Source organism: Melozone crissalis, unplaced genomic scaffold (genome assembly GCF_028551555.1).
Source record: "Melozone crissalis strain CALT ecotype California unplaced genomic scaffold, PUWL_Pcris_2 ptg000013l_1, whole genome shotgun sequence".
NCBI lineage: Eukaryota > Metazoa > Chordata > Aves > Passeriformes > Passerellidae > Melozone > Melozone crissalis.
Window position 1 is genome coordinate 44,473,264 of NW_026535791.1, and position 22,222 is coordinate 44,495,485.

General features: G+C 38.2%; 1 protein-coding gene across 2 annotated transcripts in view; it reads right to left on the reverse strand.

Moving 5' to 3' along the window:
- MGAT4A (alpha-1,3-mannosyl-glycoprotein 4-beta-N-acetylglucosaminyltransferase A) overlaps positions 1-22,222 on the reverse strand; it is a 70,257-nt gene that overhangs the window by 25,663 nt on the left and 22,372 nt on the right. Inside the window, exons 2-8 of one of the 2 annotated variants that reach the window (XM_054271602.1) lie at positions 21,027-21,194; positions 18,347-18,487; positions 15,715-15,848; positions 4,707-4,753; positions 4,036-4,149; positions 3,345-3,420; positions 1,861-1,975 (exon numbers count right to left, since the gene is read on the reverse strand). In XM_054271602.1, coding sequence (XP_054127577.1) covers positions 1,861-1,975; positions 3,345-3,420; positions 4,036-4,149; positions 4,707-4,753; positions 15,715-15,848; positions 18,347-18,487; positions 21,027-21,194 — 795 coding nt within the window. The remainder of the gene's footprint in view (positions 1-1,860; positions 1,976-3,344; positions 3,421-4,035; positions 4,150-4,706; positions 4,754-15,714; positions 15,849-18,346; positions 18,488-21,026; positions 21,195-22,222) is intronic. The other variant, XM_054271603.1, reaches the window with a different exon arrangement.

The window sequence follows — 22,222 nt, forward strand, 5'->3', positions numbered from 1 at the left end:
TACCCCACCAGGCTTAAACACTGTGCTCTCTACAACAGAGAATAGAAAGCTGGGGTGGGGGCTGAAATACACAAATACAAAGCAAGTTAAGTGACCTGAAATACAACTGCATGGGGTATACAGCACACGTCCTAAAGTGTAAGCTGGTTTTATGCACATTTGGTTTTATGCACATTTGATGTGTCATTCTTGTAGAGTGGCAATTTGTAAGTGAGCACACTCTACTACTAAATCAGGCAAAAGTAGAATAGATGTAAATTCTATAGCTCAGGGACTCCATAGAGAATTACACTTAAAGTGCAATTAGACTGGAGCTTAAACTCAAATTGTAGGCTGAGTCTGGGTTAGTGTTTAACTGTTCAACAGTAGAAACAAAATCTTATCAAATGCTGTATTCAAGCAGTCTCTGCTAACACAAAACAATGTTGCACGAGTTCCCCAAGCAAGAAGTTTATTTAGGGCAAGATATCAGTAAACTACTTAACTTCTTATTTTTCCATGCTAGGCAGCATAATTTCCTATTTCTCCCACCTCTAAGGCCACAGAACCAATTCCATAATTATTTCATCAGCAGTGTATCTCTGATGGGAGCCCAAAGCAGTTAGGTGATGACCAGGTGTATAAGGAGATGTCACTCTGCCCATTTCCTTTCCTCCTCCCCACTGTTTCTGTAGGCTAAACTGGCAGGCAAGTCTACAAAGTCTACATTCTGTACCCTAACATGGCATGTAGGAGGGATAATTTCTGTTTTCCTTTCTACTCCAGGAACCTCTGAGACCCCCAAAGTCAGGGAACTATTGCCCACCTGATGCTGAGCTGGAAACAGGACAGCACATATTCAAGTAGTGCCAACATGCTCAGTTCTCAATAAAACCATTATGGGTCACTGAGCTAAAAATGAAGCCATTCTCTGGGAAGTAGACCCAAAGGAAAGAGAACAAGAATTTCCAAGAGAATGACACAACTCAGGGCTGCACTTTTATCTGTTACACATAGGATTTTGTTTCTGTTCTGATCTTAACTTACAGCCTTCATATTGGAACCATTTGTGTTGGCCACAGGAATCTCCAAAGTCTGCCCCAGCTTTTGATTTTTCCTTGCATATCTCCAGCTTGCTGCTTTTAAAAAGATCATGACACATCAGTGTAGTAATGAAATAACCTTTTGACTTGTAAAATCCCTTCCAAACTTCTCTATCATTGCTTTTCTGTCAAGTCTAGTGTCTCTCCATGAAAAGATGTTGTGTAAGAGCAAAGAACCATAATTTCCAGAGCACCCTGACATCTGACCCACAACCCAAGATCCTGCATTACCTCCTCTCATTGTTGCTAATTGCAAATGATAGACTGCATCTAGGAAGGAACAGATTGTCCTAACTTCTCCTTCATGAAGTAGAAAGATGGAGCTAGAACAGGCTTTGCAACAAACTGATGCCTGCTAATTCTTGGAAATTCTGGCACAAACAGCAAGTTATTTTAGGTGGAGCTAATTTTCATGGTTTTTCTTTCTTTCAGTCAGTTATGCTTTAATTACATTTTCATTTTAACAGCAGCTAAATTAAAAATAAATCATGCCTTGCAGTTTGATTGTTAGTATTTTTATAAATTAACTTTTGGTCATAAAAATTCCCTCTGTTCCAACAGTTTGAGTATGCCTCCATCATGCAAAAGTATATAAAACAAATGAGGGGCAAAAGCAACAACCATGAGCTAAACCAGAGTTCCAAAAAAAAGGCAATGAATTTCTACTTCTTGGTCTATTTCCAGCACAAAGAAGATAGCTTTGAAGGCAGATCACTATTAATTCACAGTCTGAGTACAAATGTATTCTTTCAAACTGCAAAAGTGAACATTTTCTTACCAATGAAACCCAGCTGAGAAAATTCTAGAATCATCCAATCTTCAGAAGCAAGCTGAAGTGCAAAATTTTTTATTGTGCTGAAATAATTCTGCTTGACAACAATGTCATCTTCAAGCTAGAGGAAGGTAGAAGCAATATCAACATTAAAAAAAAGCACTAGCAAAGCAATAGAAAAAAGTACAGCTAGGAAATACTGACTTATAATAGATTGCTAACAAATAGCCATGTATTTCTAATGCTAGCACTGATATAAAACATAGATGCCATAGCCTGGAATAACTATTGTAGGGATCAGTCTGTCTGTTTGTGGAGAACTAATACAGAATCCTTGTGGAAAAGTAATACAGAAACTAGTAAGAATCCACAAACATATCTCGACTTCTTACTTTAGAACACTGCTTTTCCAGCTTCTTTCTTCAAAGGAAAAACATCCATGACATAATGTTGGTCTAAGTGGCATCATCAGAACAAGTTTAATATCTGTATTATCTGCTTACTCACAAATGTTAAGGGCACTGAAAGAGTTCCTCCTCTGAGACAAGAGGCTGAGACACACAATATCTGCAGTCCACAACCACCCAGCCCAGGCTGCAGAGCTGCCAACATGGGGTGCTACATCCCTTTAATTCACAGTAGGGGCTGTAAGGCCATTGCTGCAGTAGGGATCCTGCTCCTCCTGTCCTTTCTCACAGTGCAGTCATGCCTTCCCCCTCATGCTGGCACTAATATTTGTGCAACTTCTCAGTATCAAACCAGACTGTCACATGCTGTTGGCTCTGCAGCTTCCCAGAGAGCTGAGACTCCAACAGCTCTCAGAGAGGAGTCAGCAGAGCTTTGTGAAAACCAGATGAGATGTGTGGGACTTTACACCCCAAGGACACAGGCACAACATCTAAATAAAGATCATCAGTGCAGTTACTAAATCTGCAATACCTGTAGGTAAGAATTCTACTTCAAAGCAGAAACACATGATAGGAACAATTCTGAGCTAAGGGGAAGAACTACTTAACTCTGTGGTTAGAAACCTCTTAAAAAAAAAATTCCATGTCTACACACAACAGTCATATTAAAGTGACACTGCACTTTCAAAAGAAAAAAATAGATTTTAGCCTCATTCATTCCCACTAAAAACTATGCTGGCTTTTTTTTTTTTTTTTTTTTTTTTTTTTTTGCCTAGGCAACTCAACAATAATTCATTCCAGGGACAAGGAAAAAACAGTTAAGCTGTTTGGATTCCTTCACTTTTTTTTTGCTAGGCCTCTTATGAGAAGTGACATAGGATAAATTACTTTCTACTTCAGAGACAGTGAGACAGTATCCTGCTCAAATTACTTTCCCATATACCATAACCACCATACTTAATGCCCTCTTTAAATGATGGGATCAAGTTCTCTGTTCTGTGTACATCCTTCTGATGAGTCCAACAACATAATTTCCAGAGACTCATTTGAAAACTTGTCTCAAAATAAAGAAGAAAAATTTACCTGAATATAATAAACCCCTTTTTTCTGGGCATACATCATAAGAAAACAATAATCCAAGTTTTGTTTTGTTCTCCATCTGAAATTAAATTGAAAGCTTAAGGTTTATGAAAAACTGTTATTTCAATACAAGCTGGCAATATAAAGTAAATTTCATTATGAAGAATGACACATATTAGTGAAATGTTAGGACAGCTGCTTTTGGCATTGTTCCCTCAGGAAATCCACTGTCTGAAAGAAAAAGGAACAAAGCTTTCACCTTATGCTTTAATACAGACATCAAACTGGTTTAATTTGAACCTGACTTTGTGACAACTACCTGACATTTCACTAAAAACACATGTGCATTTAAAATGGTAATTCAACAAGTACTACTGGGTTTTACCCTGTATTTCATGAAGAAAACCATCAAATGAAAGAGTCCACATAGAGGAATAAAAGTACATCAAAAGTCTCAGTTGTCCTCTCATATTTAAACACTAAATGGATTCAACCAAGCACAGGCTCTGATCATGCACAGAGCAGCATGTAGCTAAGAATGAGATGGATTCATAGAGCACTTTTAGCATCCCCACACTTGCAAGAATTACAGTAAGAAAACATTTCAAGAATTCACATCCCACTTGCCGTTTTATAAACAACCAAAGTGTGGGTGTGGGAGGAGATGGGAAAAGATCTGGGAGAATAAACCTACCTCACTCTCTCTTTTGAGTCTCCAAATGTTTCTTTCAAGTTTGTCAAGTCAGGATAGTATGTTGCAGGAGGGGCTATTACTTCCACCAAGCCAGAATTGATCTCTGTAGAAAACCTGTCAATGGAAACACCCTGAAGTCACACGAGGGATCCTGAGTCCTGTAGTTCCTGCTCCTGTCTGTTGGAGCAGTTGCTGTGTCTGGGTATGAGGACTTGCTCAAATGAGCCATACAGAAGAACAGCAGTATAGAAAAAAGCATTGTTTTCCTTAGCATGCCCTTCAGAGCTCTATCACCTTCTGCCAATCAGAATTAAACTACATTCTAAACATTTTTTGTGCTTTTTCAGAAACTAGTGATTTTTTTCCTACAGTTCTCTTTGAACATAGAGAATACAAGGCCCTAACACAGATGTCACAAATTTCCCTTCATGTTTAAACAATCCCATCTGTTTATGGTGCATCAAATAATTTAATCGCACTTACTGTTTTACAGTTTAACTGACTGAATCACTGCCTCTTAATTTGTCTTACTTTTTTGTTCAAAAGTCCAAAGCTCCACAAAACAAAAAGGCATGACCTCTTATTTCCAGAATATTTTTAATTGCTTATTACAACCTGATTTATTTTATCACGAATAAACTAAGAAATACCCAATTAAAACTACAACTTACTCTCTTTCCAGGCTTGCAACAACACTGTTAACATAATCAAGATCAGTCTGGGGAAAAATAAACAAACAAACAAAGAAGAATAGATTAATTGATAGTTCTAGAGTTACATGTCAAAAGAACAAGTGAAATAAACATTGCAGGTGGCTGTCCTTGAAAATCACTTTCATTTGTAAGATATTGGAGCAATAAAAGAACACAATACACATGTAGCTATGTCTTACCTCTAATACGAGAATTTTTTTGTAAACAGAGGGGAATAATTATCTCATACCTGCACTTAACAGAAAAGTGTTAGAACTCACGCCCTTGATGACAAAATGATCACTGTTTGTGTAGGAAGAACTTGATATTATTATTATTATTATTATTATTATTATTATTATTATTATTATTATTATTTATTATTACTATTATTATTATTATTATTGTTATACAATCGTAAAAATATATAAGAAAATATTACCAAAGAACTCTTTCTGGAAAACAGACCATTGAACACACACTCACATACACACTCACTCCTCTTTCAAAAGTACACCTCCTAAGCTTTGCATTTAAAGCAAATACCCCAACCACAGAGAGCAGTGAGCCTGCTGCCTTTCTGACCAGGGTTGCTTTTTTGCATCAGAGACTAAATCTGAGGGACAACCAATCCCATCAATCACTCACTGCTCATAGATGCAACAATTCTAAAAATTACTTGTTGGTGAAAATACAAATCGTGACATCCTGGAAAAGTCTAGATCATCTACATTCCCAGGACTGGGCAATTATTCAACCTGGCTGTACACATGCATTCCAAGAAAAGAGAATTTGTGAACTCATAAATGTGACTGAAAACCCTGGTCTTTGTTACACTTACTAATCTAATGATTTGACATATTGTTTAAATTTTTGAAAAGAATAGTCCATAAATCAACCCAGATTCTGGCTCATGAGGATTCTGGAGAAAGAGTTGTCTTTGAAATACCAGAAACAAAGGAACAGTTCAAATTTTTTCTGATGAATTTGTAACACAGGATATCATTAAAGGATTATACACAGAGAATAAATCCCTCCCAAGCCTTTCTATAGAACTGCTAATCTTGTTTGATAAAGGTGCTCACCCATTGATCTTAAAAAACCACCATTTCTATTTTTTAAAGGTTTATTTTTATGAAATCAAACATAATGCCAGTGACGCACGCTTTTCAAAAAGGATAACAACAGCAGTGGATTTCTTCCAAAAGCAGATTTTAAATACCACAAGAACATGTGAGGAGAAAGTATTTCTTGTAATTTTGTCATAGGTGTTTTCTTCTAAGTGCTATGCCTAATGCTGGGCAGAGGTTTTAGTAAGCTGGTAAGGTGCTCACAATTTAAAAGTCATCTTGCACTGTGTTCCACACAAGGAGACTCACAAGTCCATAAGGACCTTTACATATCACTGTTTAAATACCTCTACGGGTTGTTTATACATGTTTAATTAATAGAATGGAGTTACACATAAATTCTTCTGTTTTATATAACAGCTGCAAATCACAGTAACCTAGTGACTACCTAACAATAATTTTAATATAACCATCTTTATTGAAGCATTTCTTTTTCTCTCTTTTCAAAGCCTTTTAAGCACTAAAAATACAGAAGCTGCAGTTCAAACGTCCTGTGAAAAGACAATAATTTGCATTTCAGTTGGCATGCCAAATTTCAATTACTCAGTCCAGCATTAAGAACTCCAACACATGTAATACAGTCCATACTGAAACTGCATAGAAAAATATAGGATTTATATATATCTACACACACACACACTCAGCAGAAACACAGCTAGTTTCTATTCAGTTTTCCAGAGATTAAAATAAATGCCAAACTTCAAGCCAACTGGAATCATATATTCGATCACAAGCCTGTGCCTTAGTGCACATCTCCTTAGCAGGAACATAGTTGACCTATTTTCCAGACTACCATGAAACCTTGCTACTGCTTGTAAAACCTTACACTCTTGTACAGAAAACATCACAATCAGAAGAAAAAAAAGTCTGGAATAAGAGAGTTCGTGTACTTCATGTGAAAGGCTGGCAGTTCCCCCAGTCAGAGCTGCAATCACAATAGGATCACATCAAAAAGATGCAGCTTGAAGTCTTCCAACCTCATATGGTAATCTTGGCTGTCACAAAAAGTCAAGAAGGTCTGGTCTAGCTCCTATGAACATGAGATATAGAAAATACCACTGCAGGCTTGGTAGACAACTTTTCCTTCTCAATCAGCAATCACTGTATCACTGTAGTGCAAAAGCACATGACACTTTTAGAAAGAAAAAGAACACATAGATGAGAAGAGTTGATGTCATTTTTCACATGATCAAATGCATTAAAACACTGTATTCTGCCATGATTTTAAAATAAGCAGTTGTATTTCTATCTACCAGCTCCATACGAGATTCAGAACCAGGATTTCAACACAAAACATCTTTCTACATCAGAACTTCAAGAGACAATTGAGTCCTTTTACTGCCCAGTCTGACACTAAGTAGGATCTTCAGGACATGTCCCAAGAAGGTGGCACTTTGATGTTAAGTCATACAACATCATGAAATGAGAATACACAACAAATTTGATAAGCTGTGACTATACCCAAGGGAAGAGCTAAGCAGACAGAAGACTTTGCAGGGTTGCAATGGAAGGAAATCTGGAATAGCTAAATTAAATCTAAGGATCTTTCAAGCAGTATCAGTAAATTCAATCAGCAGCTTAAAAGTAACAGAAAAAAAATCCATTATTAATCAAAATCTATTCCCCATTTTCAAAGAATGAAGGGTTTACTGCCTTGACAAAATAAGATACAAGGTCCTCTTTATCAGCCTGAAGGACACAAGACTGCTCATCTCCAATAATCTTAAACAGGACAAGACAAATCCAGATTTATAAAAAGAAGCCACCAAGAAAGAAAATGTGTAACTGTTCTTTAGGCCTCCCACAAAAATCATCTGGTTGACTTTGGAGTAAACTTGATGAACTTAAAATCTGTTTCATGGCATCAGTGCTGCTTGTAGATATTGAAGTGAAATGTTGCTGGTGATCACAACAATACAGCTATGAATGCTTTTGTCTATCAAACCCAAAGGTATTACTAAAACTATCATTATTTCTTACTAAAACTCCTAAGGCTGAAGATTAAAAGAAATCCCTAGAAATTCTGGACCCATAAAAAAGAAGCACAAATGAGTATTTTAAGAAGAAATTCCTTTTAAGCAACTAAGTGCAAAATTGTGTTAGGCCCCAACCAAAGATAATTTCCAGCCACAAGGATATATCTTATCAATGAATCACATGAAGCCTTACAAAGAACTTTGTCCTGGTGAGTGGATCTCAGAGAACTTCATAATGAAAGGCATAAGTAGAGATGGTTATTTTAGTATCAGCAGTTCAAATAATTTGGCCTGTTCTTTCCTCCTAGTCATATGAAATAACTGATGTTCAAGACAATGCAAAACACTTGAAGTAAGACATCTTCCTTTATTCACAACAGACCAAGGATTGATTCCCATCAGCACCTTGCTTCCATCAAAGGCAGCCATGAAATGATACATAGCAAAGAATAAGAACAAGAACAAGAACAAGACAAACACATACAACAACCCCTCCTGCTATCATCCACGCTTCAACTACTTTCAGTTCAGGTTACTTCCTGAGACAGATGTGATTTTGTGTATTTAACATTCCACAGTAGACTCATCTTCAAGGTAGCTCATTAGCATCCCCTTGAGCCTATCAAAACCTTCAACAAGAAAAGAAGATTCTAGTTTATGAGATATGTGCAGTTTTATAAGCCAGTGAACATGGCTGTATCTAAGGTTTAACTGCTTACATCAACAATATTGATGACAAATGCATGTAGAATGCTTTGATGAACCTTTCTTTTAAAAAAGCTTCAGATTCTGTTGTAGAACAGACTGAAGCTGCAGACTGTCAGTGAAATAAGTTTTAAAATTTCCTCTGTTTTTGCAAAATGCTGTACTCCAATTCTCTAAAGCACTTTTTTGAAGTGCTGGCAAGGCTGCACGTCACATTTGTCTGAACAGACATCATAATTCTCAACAAACACAGAAAGAGCCAGAGCAGCAGTGAACTTTCTGAACTTCTTGATTGATTTTTATGAGTGAGTGTGTGCACAGCAAAGCAGCAGTATACATTAGCTAGCCGACAAAATGAGAGCTTAGAAAGTTCTGATGAACAGCTAGCCAAATGTCCTACAAAACCAAGATTTTTTCTTTTAAGAATCAACCCTTTCATACTGTTAAATCCTGACTTCATACCCTCAAGGATGACAGAAGGTAGACTGTTTGTAAAAATGTAAGAAAAACCATGGCATTTAAGACCAAAAGTTGATTTACTGTCCTAAGTGGCAGATGCATAGAAAAACAATTGCAATCATAGAATCTCTCAAGCTAAAAAGGACCCAAAAGGATCATCAAGACCAACATTCAGTTCCCCAAATGACCACCTAAAACTAAACTATATGACTAAAGGCATCATCCAAATGCTTCTTGAGCTCTGACAACCATGGCACCATGGCCACTTCCACTGGCAGCCCATGCCCATGACTGACACTCAGTGAGGAATCTTTTCCTGGCGTCCATTCTGAACTTGCCCTGATGCAGCTTCACACCATTTCCACGTGTCCTTCACTGGTCACCAGAGAAAGGACATCAGTATCTCCTCTCCACTGACCACCTCAGGGAAGCTGCAGAACTGTGATGAAGTCACCTCTCAGTCTTTTCTCCAAAGTTTAACAAACCAAGAGACCTCACCTCCTCCAAAGTTCTCCCCTTGAGGACTTTCACCACTGTGGAAATTTATCCCGACTAGATTATCTGGATTATCCAGATCTCAATTCTCAAATGAAATCTACTAGAAGCAAGACTTACATTATTCAAGAACACCCTGAGGAACAAGCACGCTAACCTGCATAGTGTGGTCATTTCATTGCTTACTAATTACAATTTTGTTTGATCTTGCATCATCCCATAGCACAAGAGTGGGATTTTACCACGTATTTCATATAATGACAAGCAATATAAAATTACAGCCTTCAGAAAAGGCAAACTACACTTTTATTTGCCCTGAAATAGTAAAAGTACATATAAGTATCATTACCTATACACAAGGCATAAAATTTTCATAGGAAAAATCAGCCACTAATGTGGCATTTGACCTATTTTGGGATATATATGCAGTGAAGACAAAACCCTAAGGAATAAACGTGCAGCAGTGGCTTCCAGTGGTTGCAGTAGTGTGTGTATATAAACAAAGCCTGTGGAAAAAGGTAGTATCATCTTTTAGAGTTCAACAAATGCAGCTGAAAAATATTTATATTCAGAAATACTGTGTCCTCTTTTGAAGGATCTGAAGTAGTGAGTTCAAGTTAAATACAGGGAACATGAGACCAAGTAGCAAGGCAAGAAACAGGAATGAGAATACTGTCATAACATAACCAGCTAATGTTACATAAGCAAAATGCAGCCTGTGTCCTATATGAGCTAATGACTTCATCTCTCCCTTAAATTCCCCCCTCCACCACATAGGCAAGACATTTCTTTCTGTCTCCAGTCATTTCTATGATTAACCCAATGCCGTTCAGGAGAGGGTTTCATAACGCAAAAGCCTTTGGCAGCAGTAGCAGGATTACAAGTACACTCTTGTAGCACTCCACTCTTGTTTCTCCCTACCCTTGTGCCCTGCCTGTCAGATCCTCAATCATGAGAGCAAATATCCATATGGATTGTGCTGTGAACCACAACAGCATGTCAAAGAACAAGCTGAGTTTTTAAGAAGGCCAGCCAGAGCAAAAAGCATCGCATTACAATGCAAGACCAGACATTCAGATGCAAGTTATGCTAGTGCCATACAGCCACTACCAGTTGTGTGGAGTCTGAAAGAAAGCAGCACATATTGCCTTGCAGCATGGGAAACCTTTTGTTCTCCTTGGGGAAGCCATTGTTGAAATGGTCTGGACAGTTTGCCTTCCAGAAGATAGGCAGCTGCTGTATCTTGTACAGAAAGTACCTTTCTACAATTTGTGCTCTTTATTTGGAGGACAGAAGGAATTTTTAGGTCAAGGCAGACCACTGCAGTAAAACTTGATAGTGTTGTCCAAAAATTCAGTGCCAATTCAGTCCACCATACAAGTATGAAATCACCTGCTGCAATGCTTCTGAAATAAGATTTTTACTGTTACTTCCCACCTCACAAATACCCTAGATGTCACCAGAGAGATCAGACATCTCTGCTATCAATAGTGATGTTCTCTCATCAGAAGCATCAGGTATTTATTGTGGCCCAGGTGCACCTCAGCAAGTATCTCAGAGAAGCATTTCAGTCATACAAGTCTAGGGCTTGGGGAAAGAGCAAAATCCTGGATTTTATCTTGGTGCTGAGATAGCAAATTTGTCTCAGGTACATTCAAGGTTTCAAACCCTGTCAAGGATCTTTTCTTAGATCTAAAAAAGATTTTTATCACTGGTTTAATTCCTTATAGAAAATTTGCTAGTCACTGACATGAAAAGAGAAGAATAAAATCCTATGTTGGTGCCCAGTATCAGCAGTAAATACTTCTGAATACCAAAGCTTAGGTGAAAAAGGAGAAGGACTGCAAAAACAGCATAAATATCTCAAATTCTGACTGACAGGTCAAGCTACCTTTTCAGATACAAGAGCTGGCAGTGTATCAGGAAGGTGCGATCATCCTTATCAACTTTGAGTGAGATGTCCAAAACAAAGATTTCCATCTGTGTAGGCCTTTAATATTATTTGGTGTAGATAATGTATCTTGACATAACAGCTTTGATTAGCTTTGATTTTTTAAAAGTTTATATACATTACACAAATACATATATTGATGTATACACTAAGATCTATCAGATTCTCTCCAACTCCAGATGCACAGTCAGATCTTTCAGGGACTGAAAATACTCTCCAGGGCAGTTCCAAGAAGGGGCAGCTCACAAACAATTAGCAGAAAGCATGAACATTTCTGTAGCTGGGATGATGCTAATACATCCAGGTTGAGAGCAAGACAGACAAAACACTCTTATTTTTTATCTAGAGAGCTGCTGATCAGAGAGGTCTAATTCAGGCCCAGAGCAAGAAGTGAAAATACAGCCTTGTGGAGAAGGTTTACATATTGCATTGCAGTGTCAATACCTACAAAACAGGTTCAGCAAGATTTGACCCAGTCCTTAATCTGCTAAGGCTTTGTTCATATCCATGCACAGGATGGTTCCTTGCTGGGTGCTTGTGTCACACTCACCTAACCAGGACAAAAACTTTTCCAAAGAAATAATAAATAAGATTCTCCAGAGACGGAGCACAGAGAAAACACTACTCAAGATTAACATCTCTTAATTTAGCAGCCACTGTTTACATAAAGAGATAACACGATGATAGTAAAAGATAATCAAGATATGCAAATTTTTCCAGCTTGAGTGAACTGTACATACATGGAACCAGAAAGTAAGATTTAGATAAGGAATATGTAAGAAAGTAAAACTTGTGGCCTAATGGTCCAAGAACAAAAGGCTGGTCAATTACTACCTAGACAGATGTAATCAGCAGCACACAGAAATAGCAAAATGCTTTTCCATACCTGTAGTGGCTTCCAATTCTTCCTGAAATGATTTGTCCTTCTGATATTTTTGGTCAAATCAAGGGCTTATAGTCTTTCCAGCATGCACTGATTACTGTTTGTACAAAAGACTGTGCTAAGTGCAGTCTCTGATTAATGAAGTGGACTGACAATAATTTCTGATATATTTAGAACAAGTCTAAGGTGCATTTTCTTCATTGTAAATGACATCTCCTCACAGCAAAAAAGAAATAACATTTTGTTTAGATACCAGGAAAGTATTCTAATTTCTCTCTTATTCACTTGTGAGTGTATATATGTGTCTGTTGTTCCACTATGTTAATTTAAAGTACTTCAAAACCATGTTTCCCATGTTAATTGCAAACCCTAATGAATAAAAATACTAGACAACAATTTTAACTCAGAGTTCACGATTTCTTAAACCTAGAGTCTATGGCTTATTCTGAAAACAAGTTCTTGTACAAAGCAGGTTAATGAGATTTAAATAATTTGTTTTCAACTCATATGAACTAGGAACTAGCTACATAGTGAGGGGGAACAAAAAGATTTTGAAGTACTAAAGAATAATGAATCATACCTATTTATTAGTCATCCTAATGAATACCTGCAAATTATTCTGCCATAAAGTGATTTTAACAAATTGGAGAACACAGACGTATGTCAGTAACTAGGACAATTGAATAGTTTACTGTCAAGCAATTCTAGTAATTATTTAAATTGGTGATTAGTTGTCACATCAGCTGAGATATTTCAGAGTTTCTTGAACTTCCAGTACAGAAATTTACTGTGTACAATTTTGTTACTGAGAAATATCCATACAGTAAATGAATGTGCATATCTCTTTATTTAGCAACCATAATGCATCTCTATTTACTAGCTCCTCTGTTTACACTGTTGATGCTGTTTGCAGAAGGCCATTAGCCTTCTAATTTGTTTTCTAGCAAAAAATGAAATTACAAGAAATGAGTGAGATTGAACTACTAAAAAACAGCAGTATTAGAAGAGTTTTGCAGTGTGCTTAGCACAGAGATTACAGTCCACAACTATGGCTCCCAGCAATGCTTCTTAACCACTGTAAATTTGATTTTTCAAATAAAGATAGCAAGAAAAATACAAAAATCCTTTTAAAATGCTATTTTTCCTATAATTTTTTTCTAAAACCACTTTTGTAGCCTTGTGCTCCTTTTTTTGTTGTTGCTACAAGCTATAGACAAGGCACAGATAGTAATTTTAAGCTTATTAGCAAAATTACATAACCTCACCCTATGACCATTTCTTGCTGTACTTAAACTGCACACATGTTTGAGCAGAGGCCATACATTTTTTTAGAAACTTTTGGCATAATTTTTAAAATAAGCATAGTTGGTCAAAGCTCTAATGTATTTTTAAATAAGCCTTTATTATTGCACCTGTTAATGACAGCAATAGTGTAATGCATTTCAGACTGGGATGTGCCACAGATAAGAGGGGACAGACAAGGCTATTTTAAAAGACACAGCCCTTCTTTTTATCTAAGGAGAAACAGAAGTCTACCAGAGGAGTATGCCTTCCTTCAAACAGCCAGAGAAAATGCTTATTAAACCTACAGTTTTCCTCTTCTAGAAGGAAACTGAAATATACAGAATAACTGAGAAAAAGCACAGCATAATTCAGGATGAAGTATTTAATGCACCATATTAATCATGTAGAGAGTTCCCTGTAGCAATAGCAAAGCAAACTGTAAGATATTGAGCTTAAGAAAATAAAAACATTATCCAAGAATAAAGAAGGAAAGATAATAAATTAGATGGAGTAAAGAAAAAGAAACGCAAATCTAGTAAGTGGTTACAAGAGAACAAAAATATAAACTTTGGTTCTTCAGATGTTCCCATACATTCCTGACTAGCAGTGCCCAAAACAGGTGCCTGAATAAGCACACAGAACTGCTCTCAAAGTGAAATAAAGAAGTAAAACACAGAGGGTAACTGCTGTGTAACCACACAACTCTCCATGGGCACAAGAGCAGCAGCTCCCCTGTTGAAATGTTCAGTTCACTGGTGGTCACCTCTGTAGAAACACTCCCAAGGTGAGAGTGTTCCACAGCACCTCAAAGGAAGGAAGTTCCCAGCTCTGGAAAACCCAGGTACAGCAATATGCCTTGTCTAAGGCAACACAAGATGAGGGGACATTTCACTCCTATTCCAAATTTTGCAGAAGACAGAGAATCCAATGATAACAGACAGACCTCATAGTTCAGACTTCCTTAAGCAAAACAAAAGAAACTTCAGTTTTAAACCTTGAAAATAAGCCACATTCACAGGCAATAAAATTTCTCCAACTAATACAGTGAAGAAAAACAAAGCATTCCAGTAATTCAGAAAGAATTCTGTTCCCTGATACTCTCAACCAAGAAATGTTTTAAAAGCATTTTTTTTCCCAGAAAAACTGTATCTGTCCAGACAGATAGTTTTTGACTGGCTATCAAGAAAAAGAAAATAGAGCAATTTGCATTAGAAAATACTGAGAAACAATTCTCAGATAAAAGCAAAATGTTTACAAACTTTTCAATGAAAGTTTTAAAATATGTTGATAACAGAAGTATTAAAATGACTGATTTTCTGCTGATTCATCCCTGAATGGACACCAGCTCACTAAATTAAAACCATTTCCAGTTATAATTGGGGATTTGAATTTTCATCTGTGGGACTTATAAAACACTGTTTCAGCAGAGCACTGCAGTTAGATGGATGAAGGTCAAACAAATTTCCCACTGTCCAAGTCAGACTTCTGAGAAAAGCATAGAGAACAAAATAGGTACATGCAATTCCCAGCATCTAACAGAATTATTTCTGAAAGTACTCTATCATTTTCCTAAATTTGATTTCCACTAAATCAGCGCCAAAGTGAACAAACAGTCCAACTGAACACTGAATTAATCCATTAGAAAGGTCTGGGCTTCAAACATCCACATTGTCCAGAAAATTAATTCAACAACAATCTGTGCCTCACATCTCCAACTGCAGCACTCGTTTGACAGAGGACTAAGCAGCAGCACAAAGAAAATGGAAGGAATTCTCCCCTACAGAATTCTCCCCTACAACAGAGTTCCTTTGCCATTATTCTTATGTTGAAGGAATAACACCTCTTTGCCAATAAATATAAACATAAGATTTGCAAAATAACCACTTCACTGAATTCATGTCCACCATTCCCCTGATAAACAGAAAAAGCTGGGCTCTTCAGGACAGTATCTCAGAAACTCAAGACTGACACTTTCCTTTTATTGGAAGGAGAGTCATCTGTCTGCATCTTGAAGAAAAAGCAGATCCTCATCAATTCCTGAAAGGAGTGTTACTTGTGATTAAAGGCAGGTTAGAAATTGTATTAAAAATGTAAGCGATTTTACCTCTCCTATAAAGACAACCATAACACAATCCAGTTTTTCTTCAGGGGACAGCTTATCAATAAGGGAGTGGAGAGTTTCTGTAAGGTAAGACTTGACTTTTCTTTTCACTGTAGGTATTCCCATTACAATGGAAACTGAAATCAAACAAACCAGAAAGGTACTTTCAGTGATTGCATACACAAGATAAAAAAAAAAAAAAATCTTGCAATAAGGCATTGCTTAATAAATGCAAAGGTTTAAGAGGTGGAGATTGCAGTAATTAAAAATAGTTTAAAATATGCCACCCAGCATCAGCAGCATGACTAATAGTTAACACCAGTTCTCAGAACAAACACAGAAGACAAAAACTCCCAATCCTAGACATGCCAGACTATTGTGTAGGTGTGATGGGCTGATCCTGACTGGACACCAGGTTCCCACCAAAGATCTTCTATTGCTCACCTCCTCAGCTGGACAGGGAGGAGAAAATGCAACGAAAGGCTCATGGGTAGAAATAAGGGCAGGGAGAGACCCCTCCTTGCTGTCACAGTCAAAGCAGACTTGAGGAAGTTAATTTATTACTGAGAAAATGAACAGAGGGTAATGAGAAATAAACCCAAATCTAAAAACATCTTTTCCTCATCCTTCCCTTCTTCCTGGGCTCAATTTCACACCTGATTTCTCTACCTCCTCCCTCCCAGGAGCACAGGGGCATGGGGAATGGAGGCTGGAATTCAGTTCATCATACATGACCTCCACCACTTTCTTCTTCTCTGTAGAAGGACTCCTCAGACTCTTCCCCTGATCCAGCATGGGGTCCCTGCTATGGCAGATGGTCCTCCATGAACATCTCCATCCAATCTAAGTTCTTTCCCCAGGCTGCAGTTCTTCATAAACTGCTCCAGCATGGGTCCCTTCCATGGGTTGCAGTCCTTCAGGAACAGGCTCCTCCACTGTGGGTCCTCCACAGGGTTACAAGTCCTGCCAGTAAGCCTGCTCCAGCACAGCTCCTCTCTCCATGGACCCACAGGTCCTGCCAAGGAGCCTGCTCCTGTGTGGGCTTCCCAGGGGCTCACAGCCTCCTTTGGGCATCCTCCTGCTGTGACATGGGGTTCTCCAGAGGCTGCAGGTGGATCTCTGCTCCATGGGCTGCAGAGACACAGCTGCCTCTCCATGCTCTTCACCACAGGCTGCAGGGGACTCAGCCTTGCAGCACCTCCTCCCCTCCTTCTACACTGACCTTGCATGTTCTCACTCCTCTCTCCAGCTGCAATTGCCCTTGAGCAGTTTTTCCCCCCTCTTCAATCTGTTATTCCAGTGGTGCTGGTCTGGCTATTGGTTCCACTGGAGACAGGGAAATCTGCTGGCCTCTCTTAGAGAAGTACCCCCGGAGCCTCCCTGTTACCAAATGTTGTCACACAAACCCCAGTGCAATGGGAAATTATCAATAACCACGGTATTATTCAGACAAGGTGCACCAAGAGTGATTAAACTCCCTAACTGAAGTTTAAAAATAAAACTAATATAACCATTCTTCAGAACTCAAGAACTTCTGAGATGACTTCTCAGAAGTCATCTTTTAAAATAATACTGTTGAAAGCCTCTATTAATTTTCTTGCACCTGGTTTTGGTTCTTCTAAATAAACAAGTCCAGGACAACGGAACTGCATGGAAGTTTCTCAACAAAGTTCCTTTTCTCTGATAAAAGCACCACAAATACAAAGCAATACATCCCTAGCTACAAAGTTATTAACATCATCCTTCAGCAAGCCATTTGAGTCCTGTGTTGCTTAATTTTTCCATAGTTTTCCTTCTGCACTGTACCTAGGCTGGTTACCTTCTGGAACACTGCAGATAGCAGCAGGAATGCAGTGAAATGATAAAGCAGACTTCATCAAGTCCTAAAACTCTGAATATCCTCCCTCTGTTTAATTAAATAAATCTGATTCCAATTCCTATTTCTCAATTCCAAATTTCTGCCATATATTTCCTGGGGACATAATACAGACTTCACTTAAAACAATGACGAATGATTAGATTTTTCCTCCCTGAACAACAACATTGAAATAAAAGGTATTTATAGTCAGAAAAATAAACCTGTGGCCTGAGCCCACACATCTGTCATACAGGCATACCTTCTGTTAAAAGAAGGAGCAATCAAACTCACTGAAGTAATGAAAAAATACAAGCCAGGATTAACTACAACACTGTCCAGATTTTATTGATGCAATTATATCTGGTTATCTTACCTCTCTCAACTTTTAATTTATATATTGAAATATACTGTTCAGAACAAGAGAAACATCAATGCTAAAATAATTACAACCATGCATGGTTGCCCTACAAATCTGAAAAGCCAGATTCTGTACTGCTTGAGCTTTGTTTCCCTTTAGCTACAGAAAAATTCATCCAAACTAAATGCTTCTTAATGTGTGCCTTAACATGGCATGGGGTGTGACTGAGATTATGCAGAAAAGAGCAAAGCTGAAACCAAGCTCCTTTCATCTCAGATTCAGTGTGAATTTAAAGGATTTCAATATCACACAAGTTAAATGAGATGTCCTTCATCTACCAAGAAATGCAGTAAATTCTTTTCCTAAAACTAGAAGGTCCTCCAGATATAAAACATGAAATAACCACCATATCAGCATACCTCCTGTCCTTCCAAGGCCAACCTGCACAGAAGGTTGAAGGCTTCCTTCATTTTTCAACAAATGAGGCAAATGGTAATAGATATTTGGCACTTGAAGAGATTTTTTACTTGTTAGCTCTTTTAACAGCTTCAGCGTCTCATCTGCAAACATACATGAAATCAGAAATGCAGAAAACAAATTATATGAAATTTTAAGCAATAGTAAACAGTGTAAAATCCCAAGCTTGGTCCTAACTGAAAGCCAGAATAAATTATGCACTCTTCTGAGTCATCATATTTTGTCTGCAAAGAAGTCTTTTCTTATTTTGATTTTTTTAATAAAAAATGGCCAAGACTAATTTGCACCTATCATCTTGTTACAGATAAAGTTAATACTTATTTGATCACATAAGACTTAATGTGAATTTACAGAAGTAAATAATGCTCCATTTATTTGGGGGGTTGCTGATTTTGTTGGGTTTTTTCCCCAATTAATCAAATGGGAGGCTTATTTCCCAAAATAATTTTTCAGTTTTGCTTACAGAAGTCATCACCATCCAGCAAACACTACTGCAAATAACTTTTCAGAGCTATGAATACATATTGGAATATCCTGCACATAGAGATACAAAATAAAATAGCATTAAACATACAGTTGATATTTTGAGTATTCCTGAAAAAAAAAAAGATTAACACAAACTTAATTTAGTCCATTAGCACAGAATGATCCTATTAGATTCCATTAGAATCATTCTTGCTCTTTCTACTGCAACTGCCTTTCAGTATGTCCAGGTGGCTCTCAAAGTTGCAAATAACAGTTTTTAAAATTACCCTGCTGGGTGTGTTGATTTTCTTGCATCAAGTGTGAAAACAACTCATTTCAAATGAAAAATATGATAGCATATGGATCTTCAAAAACTTATGGGCTTTATAATATCAAGTTAAGCAAAAAACTGTAGTCAAGATTTCTTGAGAAAAAATTGAGAAGCAAGAAAAAGAAAGCCGTAAGTGTAATTCCTCTCAGAGTCTTAGCACAGCTTCTACAAAGAGAGATGGGATTTGTTTTGGATTTTGGTTCTGTATGTTTGGGGATTTTTAAAGCATTTATTTTTAGGTGAAACTAAATTCCTAACCACGTCAAACCTCACAAAAAGCTTTGTAAATAGATGCCATAAGTAGGTATGTCTATCTTGATAGACTCCAATACAGGAACATTTTACTTTTCCTGCTAACATTTCCTTAACTTCAACTGCAAAACCTGGGCTAAATTCTGTCCAAGTATGACAGCTCTTGTCTGAATGAATAAGGATCTACACAAAACAATCTGGAATTCTTTCAGCTTCAAAGAGAGCAAAGAGTATTAGGCATACTTAAGTGTATTAAGCTTAATAAAAACCTATCTAATCCTATGTTCTGAGCACAAAAGCTCAGTAATTCAGATGGCTTCCCATTATGGCTCTGCATGAAAAAAATGCATGTCCATCCCAGCTGGGATCCAGACATGGTAGAATGTTAAATGAATTAGTACTTTCAGCTGCATCAGAAGAGAATAAGTCCTTACAAACATATTGCCTAAAAGCAAGCTAAGTCAATTTTAGAAACAAATGTGGTAATAACTTAATCCTAAATCCAGATTCAAAATTATTTGACCTCCTCCACGCTTTACTTTAAAAGCAAAAACACACACATGAAATAGGAAGACAAGATTTATAGACCATGCTAAATGTAACCTTTATCTGTGCAATTCCTGGAGATCCAGGGAACTACGGAGATCGGGCCATTAGTGTCAGACAGCAATTCATGAGTGGCATCAACATTGGAGCCTATAATTATAACCATTTCCCAACCAAAAAAAATCTATTGAAAATTGTAAATCACAGCACAAAGGCAAGTAGACAACAAATGCAAAAAAATCTTGTTCCAGGCTTTTGAACTGCAAAACTCTTCGAGTTTCAACTCCTTATAGACCAACTCCTTAAGATCAATACAAAGAAATTTCTGCAACCTACCAAGTCAGACCTCTTGACAGAAAATTTGTACTTATTTGTTATTCATTTTCCATCCACAAAAATCAGAGCAACAAAATAGTAACAGTGTGATTTTAGAAGTCAACATCAATAGTCTGGTGAATATTGCAGTGTTTGTCTCTAATATTGCCAAACAGCTTTTTATAAATCTGACTATCAGTTTCCAAAATGGGTAAAAACTTATGAAAGATTTTACCAGTTTAATCACTAGTTATTGAAAAGGCCATTTCCTGTACTTCTTACAAATCATAAGCAATACTTTAGTCTATATGATTTAATACTTTCCAGTTGACTTTTAAGCTTATTTTAACTGCTTAAAGTTCATCCATTTCTTCTGTTTGCTCACTTTTCCCCTCTGACTCTATTTAAAAAGTGATGTAAATTAATCATCAAAATATATTCAACCTAATAGATAAGTAACGAGAAGTTCCAGACTTTGGGAGCTTGGTGTGGAGTAAGTAATTCTTATGACTTTAGGGACTGAATAAGGGTGGGTGAATCATTAAGGACAACAACTGGAAAGAACAAACCAAAACACCCACATCAGATACAACTCCATTCACACTGCTGAACAGCTTCATTCACCAATCTTGGGAGCAATTTCTTATTCTAGAGTAATAACAAGAAATATTGGCATTGCAGAGTTATAAAAAAAAATATTTTGGAGCGTGTACCTGAAAAATTATTCATGGCATTCTTACTGCCGTTGGTCTCTGCCACGGCCCTCCGGAACTGCTCCAGGATGGCGTTGAGCTCGGAGGAGCGCTGCAGCGTGCGGTGCTCGGCGATGCGCAGGCGCTCCTTCAGCGCGTGGAACTCCCGCTGGTAGGCAATCAGCTTTTCTGGGGAGAAAACCACGATCCAGGTTATGTGTGGGAACCAACACCTGCTGACAGATCTGACCAGCAGCTAACACTGCTCATCTTGGAGCACCTGGAATGCTCCCAGGAAGGCAGAGCCCAGCATGGCCCCACCTGAGGAGCTGGGTGCCAGCACCCAACGTGAGCGGTGGATGGGTACACTGATGCCTATTATCTGTTTCCAACAAGCACCTCCTGTGGAAGAGCCAGTTGGATTAACATTCAGGCAATGCAGTCAGACTCACACACCACAGTTGGCTCAGTGAGAGAGGCAAGAAGGGTCTTTCTGCAGGAGTTAATTCCAGTGAGATTTATTGTGTGGAAGCCAAAGGGAATGCAGGTGAAAAACGAGGGCTACCATGGGCTCTGGACAGCTTCAGAATGGGAAGGGATGGGGGCAGAGATAAGGGTGGGGCAAAGGAGATTGGTCTCCAGGGGTAGCAGCCACCAGGGGTACCCAACCAGTGAGAAAACAGGGAAGGGAGAAACCAGGGTAGGTTGTAAAATATGGGCAAGGTCCATGAGGGAGTCTCATCTATCCCACAGGAGGAATGAACTCTATGGTCAGTCTTTCCAAGGCAAAGCCTTTGGGAATTGGCTGAGGGGAGGGAATTCATGGGATGCTACAATAGGCAATCAGCTTTTCTGGGGAGAAAACCATGATCCAGGTTATTTGTGGGAACAAACACCTGCTGACAGATCTGACCAGCAGCTAACACTGCTCAGCTTGGAGCCCCTGGAATGCTCCAAGGAAGGCAGAGCCCGGCATGGCCCCACCTAAGGAGCTCAGTGCCAGCACCCACACACCACGGCAAGGGGACAGCTGCACACACCAGGATGGGGACAGGCATTGAGGGGAAATGCCCCTCACCTCAGCCACAGACCAGGGACACCCTGAGCACCCAGCACTCAGCACAAGGCCGTTCTGAACCATTTCTTGGAACAGATGCCCACAAACCATTTCTTTTAAGAAGCCACACAGCAGTGGCCCCTTACAAAAGCACAGGTTA